Source organism: Maylandia zebra, linkage group LG8 (genome assembly GCF_041146795.1).
Source record: "Maylandia zebra isolate NMK-2024a linkage group LG8, Mzebra_GT3a, whole genome shotgun sequence".
Lineage (NCBI taxonomy): Eukaryota > Metazoa > Chordata > Actinopteri > Cichliformes > Cichlidae > Maylandia > Maylandia zebra.
In genome coordinates, this window is record NC_135174.1 from 12,007,763 (window position 1) to 12,018,937 (window position 11,175).

At 38.5% G+C, this 11,175-nt stretch overlaps 2 protein-coding genes across 4 annotated transcripts in view; both read right to left on the reverse strand.

The window, feature by feature from the left end:
* mpp2b (MAGUK p55 scaffold protein 2b) overlaps nucleotides 1-6,116 on the reverse strand; it is a 50,223-nt gene extending 44,107 nt beyond the window's left edge. Inside the window, exons 1-2 of one of the 3 annotated variants that reach the window (XM_012922160.2) lie at nucleotides 5,736-6,116; nucleotides 5,439-5,545 (exon numbers count right to left, since the gene is read on the reverse strand). The gene's annotated coding sequence lies outside the window, so the exon portion shown is untranslated. The remainder of the gene's footprint in view (nucleotides 1-5,438; nucleotides 5,546-5,735) is intronic. The other 2 variants (XM_012922159.2, XM_076887337.1) reach the window with 2 other exon arrangements.
* Nucleotides 6,117-6,338: 222 nt separating this feature from the next.
* On the reverse strand, nucleotides 6,339-8,400 carry LOC101471901 (peptide Y). Its single transcript, XM_004562393.3, has 4 exons — nucleotides 8,307-8,400; nucleotides 7,919-8,106; nucleotides 6,828-6,908; nucleotides 6,339-6,559 (listed from the first exon to the last, which is right to left on the reverse strand). Exons 2-4 carry the CDS (start codon nucleotides 8,104-8,106, stop codon nucleotides 6,535-6,537), a joined length of 294 nt encoding a protein of 97 aa, XP_004562450.1. The 5' UTR covers nucleotides 8,307-8,400; the 3' UTR covers nucleotides 6,339-6,534.
* Nucleotides 8,401-11,175: the final 2,775 nt, after the last annotated feature.

Sequence of the window (11,175 nt, forward strand, 5' to 3'; positions counted from 1 at the left end):
CACAACTTAAATATATTTAGCTGGATTTCGCTGGACAAAACAAAAGTTATGGGTCTTTTCTCATTTATTTATATAGGAGGCACAGTTTACCCCAAAATAACTCTCCAGAGGAATATTAAACTCAAGGTTATTGCTTCATATGAAGTCAAACTTGATTTAAAGTGGGCTAATAATAGTAACAGTAATAATAAACTCCAACAATGTTCCCTATCTTTTAGTGTAAATAAAAACAAGCACATTCTCGGAACGTTAATGGGCCATTCATCTAAAAAACAGACGATGAAAAGCCCTGCTTGTCTTTAAAAAAACATAAGTGCAATTTCACTAATATGTGTATGTTTCTGTGTTTTCCACATAGAGTCAGTGTATTATATGTGCTTTATAATGTACAAATCACACTTTAAAGGCACAATGACATCACATATTTTGGAGCTAATAAAAATATCTGATATTTTGCAATCTTGAAATAACTTTAGCCTTCCATATATTTCCACTACTGTGTAATGCTAGCATTGGAATACCAGGAGCAGCAGTCTGTTTAATAAAAACCAAAATGTCAGTGACGTAGTAGCTCTTCTGACTCATGATCCATCAAAACTCACACATTATTTCAATGTTTGACGTACTGAAGAAAGCAGTTTTGTAATCATTGTTTGACTATGCTTCACAATAATGAGAGTTTCAATCCTATCCAGAACAAATTAATCGCATTCACCACCAAATACAAGTGTTTGAGCTGAGGAATCACTGTGTCACAGCACTGACCATATTACCCAACCACACCTTCCTAACGTGGGAGTCTAATGACTAATAAGATGATGATCAGCACCTTTTGACAGGATACAAGTGCTACAAGTGTGTAGCAAAGTGATATTTCAAGCTTTCCCATCATTTTGCATTTCATGATGTTCTTTCTTTATCAGTTTGTACATGTAAAAGTAATCAATATAACATTAATGACACAACCGGCCATGACCCTAGCTTATGACATTATTATGCTATAAATAAACCTAATGATGAGCACACGCCAACGCTCATTTTATGATCATTACAAACCAGACCAATAAGTACGCATAGAAAAATGGAAAACTCAAAGTCAACTTTATTGTCAATTCTGCACAGAACATACACAGGATCAAAATGTTGTTTCCCCCGGCCTACGACAGGCAGCCAAGATAAAAATAATAAATAAAGTAAACTAAAGCAGGGAGCTGTAAGAATACGAGATATAGGTATGAAAATAATTATTAGTATGTAATCTGATTTCAACAAGATACATTCAAGCTTATAAACAACAATTAAGCTATATGCATTATTTAAATTATTTGTATAAAGTAGCAAGTATAAATGAATTACTTGCAAAGCAACAAATATGACCTGATATATGTTTAATTAAATTCTGGCCAGTGCTCTATCTTCACTTTCCACTACTGATATGCTATCACACGGTAGTGGCTTTATGTGCTGACTCCTTAAGATGTGATGAAATTGTAACATCTGCTGCTAAAAGCACTGCAATACAACTTCAAACAAGCATACTTTAAAACTTTTAAGTTCTCTCACCGACATAGATTCATTTTGATTATTCTTACAGAAAAAACATATTATAGCTTAGCAGGTCTCATGAAATCTTCTAGGAGAACATTGGTATGTTCATTCTTTCCTGAAAGAAATGGAAGAAGTGTCCTTAACATCACCTTCTGGTGATCATATTAACTTTCAACTTACAAATACTGATACATATCATGATAGTGTGTGGAGGTCTTTTGAAGGAAAAGTTAAACTGAAAACCAGTTTAAATCATTGTTGAGTGATTCAAAATAAAAGTGTTCTCTGCTCCCCACATGCATACTAATACACCCAGTGCACAACAGTTTGGCTGCATGAAGAAACAACATGGAAAAGAACACCAGATGTAGTTTTCCGTTGAAGAGATTGAGGTTGATAATGAAACTTTATCTTAACGGGGCTTTAAAAATCTAATTGTAGATGGTAAATGATTAACAATCAGCTAACAGCTTTCAGACCCCATGGCCATTTCTGCCACGAGACAGTTTGTGATTCTCAAATAGTTCAATTAAGTTCATTATCTCCTCTGTCTTTTGCTTTGTATTTGGCTTTATGCTGCTTTGCACAAAACCCCCCAAAAAACAACCAATTTTCTATTTTAAAGCAACATGACTACAATTGAGTGCAATCACTGCATATCATTTGAAAACCTGTGGTTTAAGTGTTCGAGTCTTCCTTTTCTCTCTGGTGACAGAGATTGTAATTAGACTTAAATGTCATGTATGTATCAGTGAAAGGGTAAAGGGCTTAGGCAAAGTGCTGTGAGCTACCCAGGGGGAGCTTTAACAATCAGCACCCTGGCTGGATTTCATTAAAGGATCACTTTTTCTTTTTGTCGTGATGGAATATAATTGTGGGCGTTTCATTGAACCCAAATGTTTTACACAAAATAACTTACATTAGCCTGACTAATATCAGCATTTATCAAGTATAACACAATACAGTATGGCATGCGTAAAAATATTAAAATTACAGCGCAATACAGATACTTTTAGTACAGCTCTGGAGTACGCTAACAACATCTGACGCCAGCTTTGTAATGTTTCGGTTTGTCTCTTCATTTCAGCAGCTTTCATTAAAAATGACTAGTTGCTTCATCAACAGTAGTGTGAAAACAGCTTTAGTAAACACAGCCAACGGGTACAGTCATGTGAAAAAGGTTGTCGTTCGTACGATCTCCATGTGCGGGTTAAGTTATTTTTGCTTCTATAGACTATGTAGCCACATGTTTCCAGCGGGTGGAGGCCATGTTTTTGTTCAGTAACAGTTATGTGTGAAGGAATGCAGAACAAAGTTCAAATGTTGAACGTCATATTGACGTCTAAGTTGGGTCATGGCTGGACGTCGAAATTGTAGACTTAGTTTGGACCGCCGTACCCAATATAGACATGATCTGGACATCTATCTGACCTCCAGTGCTTAGTTGGTTGGTCCTTGCAGTTTCTCTGAGCATTGCAGTATCTGACCTTCAGGTGAATTTGTTGGGATGGCTATGCCTAGGAAGATTGGCAATTATTCTGAATTTGCTCCATGTGTAGAATTATAAATTTCAAATTCTTTATCAAGAAGACAACCATTGCTTTTCTAACATACTGCCTGATATCTTTCTTCCTTGCATTTATGGTAAAACACACCTGAATGCTCTAGACCAGCCAAACTGCAAACACCTTTGCTTTTATAAAGATGATCAAACTTACTGATTATTACTTAATCAAAGGCAGCACCTGACTGGTATTTATGCCATTAATTCCTATGGAAGCAGGAAGGATGTATTCAGTTTTGCTAAATAAGTAATGATGTGTTTTATGTCATGTGTTGTTCACGAGGTTGTATTTGGACCTGCAAAAGAACAGATGACTTTTTATTATGTTCTGATAGAAAAACCCTTTCAAATTGAACATTGCACTACCATTCTGTCCTCCAAAAGAGAGGTCTAGTACAGGTAGCCTAGCAGACGACTAGTCCACCTTTTTTTTACCGAGATGTGAACATGTTTATTTCTGTTGTTAAATTAGGCATTTACACGGGGGGTCCATAGGGATTCACTCTTACAGCCACCCTCAAGTGGTGATTCTAGTGACTGTAGGTTTTGGCACTTTCACTTTGGCTCCCTTTTAAAGCTTTGCAAGTTGCCGCCTGGTGCCGGAGGGGCTGAGGTGGCAGGTAAAGAGTAATGAGCAGGTCATTTCTTATGAATAGAGGTTGGGAAAAGATGCTGAGGCTATGTGAACCACGACTCATTAATCTCCCTGTGGAATCAAGCGTGGATGGGGCCTTTCTTTTAGCCTGCTACAATTGATTAGAATTCCTAGTTGATGCAGTAATTCACCACTGGGGCTGTGAAAGCAGTAAGCTGAACAGAGTCACAGTTGAGAATCATTGAAGGTGGTTTGACTAAGAGTATTCTGTATGTATCATAAAATAACTTTTTATTGTATTTGGTTGTGACTCACACGTAGCTCTTTGAATCCTCCTGAAAGTTTGAGTAATACAAAAGGATTAGAGTTTGTTTATGCACTAAATCGAGGCTATGGCATGCTGACATTTTTCTCCTGATCTAAATCAATGCCTAGAGCTACATTTATTCACATTTTTCTTGCGGGAGACATTCTCACTTTATATAAACAACAAAAAAATAAATAAAAGTTTAAAGCAAAGCTGCTAAATGATTAAAGAACTCCTTTGGAAATCTTTCTGTCGAAGTGGAGCCACAACTGCCAGTCTTCTAGTCAATCCCCAAAGCTGGGAAATTTATGGTAAACCTCACACTTCCAAAATAAAACTGATAAGAAGGCAGAAGTTTCTTTAATCCCAGTAAAAAAGCTCTTTAGTAGATTATGGATCCAAATGCAGGACTCAGGAAACAAAGACTCAAATCAAATTTAAAGCTGTCAGCTCAAAGTGAATACAGAAAGTCCAAATATTTGCAGAGCAGGGACCCCAAACACCAGAAATCTCAGGAAACATGAGGCAAGCTGACATACAGGTATGAGGGATGATACGGCAAAGGACATAGGACAAAAGCTAAACATCGGTCAAATGCATGCTTGTTTCAGTGAGTGCATCTTTAAACATTAATGTCGTAAAACGCTGATTAATAAATAAAAACCTTGGTCAAATTTTTGGATATCCAATCTTATTGTCATCAAAACAAACCAAAACGCCTCTAATCTATAAATCAGACAAACTCTGTTAGCTACAAATTGTTGAAGAACAATCTGAGATACATTTTAAAGAAGGCACACTTTTAGGCAAAATCATTAAACACAATGGGGTAGTTATATATTTTGCTACATTTTAATTTAGAGGTAAAATAAATAGCAATGGTCATTGCCTCTACTTAAAGGAATAATAATAATAATAATAATAATAATAATAATGTGCAGGCTAAATCAGAAACAAAGGTCACTTTAATGTTTTTAAATTGAAGACACTAGCAGTACTTTTTGGACTAATATAACGAAAATATTTCACATTATAGATTACTTTGCGGCTCTATGCCCAAATGAACCTTTTATTGTCTATCTTCTCTCTTATTGCTCTTTATTTACAAATCAGGCGTATTGTTAGTTGGGTAGTCCTCACGCGCTCAAACACCTGCACTTATCCCCACTATATGGGCATGCGCAATAGCATCGAATCCAGTATGTTACCAATGTTCCCAACAAATCATTTCATTGTACAAAAAAAGACAATAATTCTGCCTAGGGTTGCCATACAGAGCAATACTGTTTGCCTGTTCTGACTTTACACAGAAGCAAATAGCGTGTAGCCTGAGGCCAATTAGGCTAGCTCAATAAAAATTGCATTAGCCCCCCCGCCTCCTCAAGCGAATGAGCGTAACCTCGAGAAAGACTCCACGACATTACCTGGATTTTAACAGGAATTCCTAATGGCAGCACGGTCTCTCCTCCTCGGAAGCGCTCATAAAGACAAGGAGTGAAATAGCTGGACTTCTTTGTAGAGGGTAGGGTAGCTTTAATGACAAGAACGGGGTAATGAAGACTGAACGTAGCCTGTAACAGTAGACACCTGGCGAGTGGGGAAGGTAGACTATGCCGCTGGGAAAGGCTTTGCTTCGATTAACGGTATTAATACTACCCACTGCCGCTAAAAACTAAACACCGCGTGAAAAATAATAATAAACCACAGGATGAGGTGCTCACCTGCCCGGTCACCTTTATCCGGACGCCCTCTCGATATGAGATGCAGGAAGAAGACGAAGAAGGTGTGAGATATCAGACTGACAGTTGCTGGAGCTCGGCAGCCTTTTTCCCCCCTCTGTGCAGTCACTTTCACAAAACCAGCAGCTACCCACACAAACTGCTATCTTTAACGAGACAGCACATAAAAGGGCTCGCGTGCTAATAGAAATGGATCCATTGATTAAAAGCCAGTAGGCTGCCGGATATTAAGCACCGGTCTTGTTTCCCCTCCAAAGGACGTCCAAGAAGGCTTTGTGATGGCAAACGCGTGTTTTGGGCTCGTGCCCCTGTGTGAAGTTAAAGCCTGTCCACTGCCGTCGATGTGAACCCATGCACGAGCAGCAATAGGAGAGCAGAACTTGGAAATGTGCGTTTTCTAGTTATATAGTGACACCTAGCGGCAATCAAAGTCATTGCAGTTACAGTGCAGCTGCTACAAATACTCTTACTCCCATCCTCCTATTACTACCACCACTATTACAACTAATAATAATAATGATAATAATAACAATGCAGGATTACAAAAGCACACGTTGGTCGGTGTAATACTTTAAATTCACAGAGGTGTTTATTGTAAATTTGATTTCGATACAAATTATTTACACATTTGGGAGAAGAATTATTACATGTACTTAGAAGGGCAAACAAACATAGTGAAGCAAATAGACATACATGCTTATCATATAATTAAACATATGGCATCACTGGATCCCAAGCAGGTTGCTTCTTGAGGATGTTTTGGTAGTGTGGGATTGTGTGTTTACCACTGGTCAACGTAGTCAGAGCTGTTAAGAAAAGAGAGATAGTTTTAAAAAATGGTTACATTACTTGAACTTTTTTTGCATCTTAATAAGTGGTTTGCAAAAGCGCTAAAAGATTTCTCATAGTTCAATAATATAGTCGGTTTAGTCTGAGTATTAATTAACTGTTGCTTTCTGGTAATGGGGCTCTTATTCAATATTGGTTATTAGCCTGCCTAGTAAATTTGATACACCTATTTCAATTTTTTCACATTAAAAAAAATTCTTCTAGGCATCATGGCATGTTACTCACCGTGGCTCAGTGTCTTGGTTTGAATTTCCTCCATACAGCAGCCAGGCCACCGCCTCCTCAGGGGCTGATCTCTTCCCATACCTGAAGAAAGTCCACACCAGCATATTTAACAAGTACGACTAAATATTAGAGGTTATTACTCACGTGATAACTCTCTCTGCTCTTAAGCATTAGCATTTCATCAAGTGCTCTGGTATGATACCATGAGCCTCACTATGACTTTCAACATAAGAACCAGGCAGGTCAGCTGAATGCTGCATGTTGAGTCTCTGAGAGCTTGTTCTTTCTTTGGTCTCTGCAGTCTGCATATCAGTTCTGCAGCTGTCTGAGTGCAAAGGAGGATTTTCAGGTTCACTGCCCACTGTACAACAAGGCAAACATACCAGTCAGCTAGTACTGAAGTCTCTTTACTGAAAATCAATGCCTGGCCGCTGAAGAGCAAACCTGCTTTTATTTGAGGTAGGAGAGGCTGCATTGTTAAGCCCTTTGAGTTCAATAGTAGATTCAGCTCTTTTAATTACCTTTAATGACATTATTGACTATACTCAGCATCCATCTACTAAACCTAAGCACCCAGACATGTAAAAATCTAATTTTGAATATTTATGACTCAGCTTTGACTTTCACCTGTCAGGAAACAAGGAAAATGAATAAAAATCTGTGGTGTTCCAGAATGTGTATTAAAAGATCTGGAGTATCAACAGAAGCATCACAGTCTGTCTGGATTGCAGAAAAAGAAAAATAGCTGGACTCTTCACCAGCATCTGAAAAGCCTTGATTTAAAGTATTGAACAAACCTTACGTGACTGAGTCATGTCACAACGGGAGGGCTTCCATGCCCCATTTGGCAAACCTTGCAAACCTGTCCTTGAGCCCAAGACTTTAATCCCTCACATCAAAGGAGACAGACTTTGTATCTGATCCAACCAGAGCATGAAGAGGTACCACATCCCTACAAGTTTATCCAGCATCTATTAGCCTTCTTCTCTTCTTTCTCACCTTTTCCATCTGACATATTAGCTTATTTAAGAAAACAACCTGATGCACACCCGGGTTTTCGCTACTCCTTTAACTTTCTTTTAGAGACTCACCTCTGTCTGGTGATGAGGTTGACATAGTGCCTGACGGCTGCGTGATATTTGGCCCAGTCCTCCGGTGAGGCGTCGCTCCCGGGGCTCTCTGGTTTGGGAGGGTAGGCGTCCGCAAAACTGCTCAGACACACCAGGATGCAGACGACGAGCGCTGCGAGCATCATCCACGATCTGAGCGTGTTGGCCATCTGAGGAGAGAGGAGAAACAGCAAGGAACGATCACATCAAAGGCAAAATCTGCTAAGGCTCTGTTTCACAGGAATAGAGAGTATTACAAAGGTTATATGAAAGTACGCAAAGTGCCAATAAGTTTCGAAGTGTGTGTGTCTGTTTGTGGTGAAGTTAAAAATCAAGACGCAACAGAGAAACAGAGTAAGAAATAACTTACTGTCTGATTTGTCTCCTGATGATCTGACTGTCACCTCGGCAGTGCACCTCTCTTGTTTCTCTCCTCTCAGTTCACGGTTTTTATATGATCTGGATGGACATCTGATGCGCACCGAGTTAACGATTAACCACACCCCCCGGCTTTAGTGGCCGTGTGTAAATGGGGTAATTATGTCCCCCACGAAAAAAAAAAAAACTCAGACTAAACTTATGTGCCTGGGTTCCGATATTTGGCTTTTATCTGAATTCTGAAGTTTTATTGGGTTTATGGGGAAAAGACGCTGATTTTACTGTTGGATTAGCCAGTGTGTGTTCAGCACCACGAACAGCGCATCAGGGCAACAATATAGAAAAGAGCACAAACTGCTCTTTAGAAACCATAGCATGGTGTTAATAGAAGTGAGATATATAATGTTTAACATGTGAGAGAAAACATTTTAACACACATTACATATTAACTCGGTAGCCTATCACTGTTCTCACATAGTCCTGCTTTATTTCACGATTACTCAGTGAACTGTTATTTTGTTACACTGCCTCGTTCCCATAGCGGAAGACTTTCTGTATTTCTTTGCATTTATGTGAATGAATTCATTCTATGATGCAGCAATGCAACTATAAATCCTGCTGCATACATTTTTAGTTCCCTTCACTTTCTTTCTTGGTTAAGAAAGAAAATTCTTTAACATCAAACCAGAGTTCCCCCCTACTCTCTCTCTCTCTCTCTCTCTCTCTTTTTAAATAGCATGTTTAAAAAAATCAAAATCAATAACACCACAAATCTCATAAATATCAAAGCTTTCTAAATCCTGGCATATTATTGTTAATTTGCGGACATTGTTGTCTATTTCCCAAAATAATTTTTGAGCCGAGCACAAGATCTTTAGTAACTGATTCTGTCAGTATCAGAAAGTTTATATCAGTTGATCTTTTATTTGCTTTTATTTTTTAATAAACTTTTTTTTGGCACCTGGGAGTTTAATTTGACTAGACAAAGTAGTAATGGCATGCTTATAAGAGTTGGGAAGCCAAACTTCAAATTTAAAAAAAAAAAGATTTGTGGAAATTTCTGCTTTACTTTAAGAAAAGAGACTTCTAGAATTGTCCTAACTTGTGTAATTATTAGTCTGAAAATGCTTAGCTTGCTTTGAATAATCACCGCAGCATGCATTATTCAAATGGCCATAAAACCTTTGTTAGGGTAGGGGTCATAGGCCACACATGAGTGTTTGGGCCATTGCACTCACGTGTAAGTGGCAGCAGTGTGCTTCATTTTCAGTGAATGCTTGAATTAAATGATTTAATGAGGTGTTGGAGAACCAACCAAACATCGAAAATAATAACATAACCTTCGTGATGCATGGATGTCATGTCACTCTGTCCGAAACACTGTGTTTACAAGATACCTTTCAGGTACTGAGTGCTGAGGCTGACTGTTAAACGCTCACGTGTGTGACCCGTGAAGCAGCTCCAGCGTATCTTGGATCTTCACAATTCGCTGTTCACTTCATGATGCCTGAAGGCATCCTGCAGTGCCTTTGTTGAGGTTTGTGTGCAAGCTGCACAAGATGGAGGTGTGCAGATGGTAAATGTTTTTTGTTTCTCTGCATTTTTTCACTTTTGAATTGTTGTGTATGAATTAAGCTGTAGGGGATACTTGCAACTCCTTGTTGATTTTGCAACCCAAAGGTTAGCTTGAAATTCACAAAGTCAGCAAACAATCATAAATCTGTTTGGTTTTTTTCATGCATTTTGCCCGAATCTTATTATATGATATTAGTTAGGATTAAACACGGGGATAAACATGACACAGATGTGCAATGCCACATAGATATTACGTTAGGTAATTCTCCAGAGAATGCTTTCAAATCATCCTCAGAATGCAAGAAAAGCAAAACTACAGCACAACTACAATACATACATCAAAAAGTCAACATTTGCAGTAACATTTTAAAGGCTCTTGTGAGATAATACATGAATCAGAGATGCTGTCATCATAGAGTAGAACATAAGAGCATGTTTGTCCTACTCGGCTCCCGAGGGAAGTCATGAAAACTCTTCTCTCCTGTGTTTTATAGAGTTGTAAAAAACAAAGGTTTTTCCTTTGTCTGTCCCTAAGCCCTTGTCAAAAAAACAAGTTGACGCAGGCATAAATTCCACCTGACAGCCTCTGCAAAGCTTTGGACAATAAACAAGAAATTAAAGTGGATGTTCCCCTGCCATAAAGGTTGTAAGTGGATTGTGGTATTGCCCGTTGATTGCGCTGACCATTTCTAAGCAATTATTGTACAATAATTCAAACCGATAGCGAGGGGCAATTGTGTTTTATACAACCAACGATGCTGAAATTGACGCAAAATAGCAAAAATGGAATTTAAATTGGTAAATCTTAGCTTTTAACAACCCGACGGGCTTGGATAGGCTGCTTAAATTACACTGATCAAATAATAAATAAGTAGTCTACTATTCAAGATGACCGATATTTGTCCTGTTCATTGTAAGCACCCATTTCCCCAAGATAACAGTGGCTATCCTATTATTTCTACTCCAGTGGTCAACCTCTTTGCACTCTCTCAAAAGCCCATAAAAGTCAATGGCAAGAAACAACAATATGCATAAGGCAAACTCATTAGCTTGGTGCAATGTTTGTCAGTAAACACCAAGAATGTAACAGGCCCCTGATAAGAGAAAGGGCAGACAGTGAAGTTTTCACAGTCGAATAAGCCCCAGCTAATGCACTTCTGAAGAGCAGTTTGGGCTCCTGCATAGAGGTGAAGTGTTTGGATTGCCATCAAGGCCAAGATAATAGCACCTGCAGGGGTGCCACTGATTTCAAAAAACTTTTTCTCTCTTGTCTTGTTCAGTTTTAC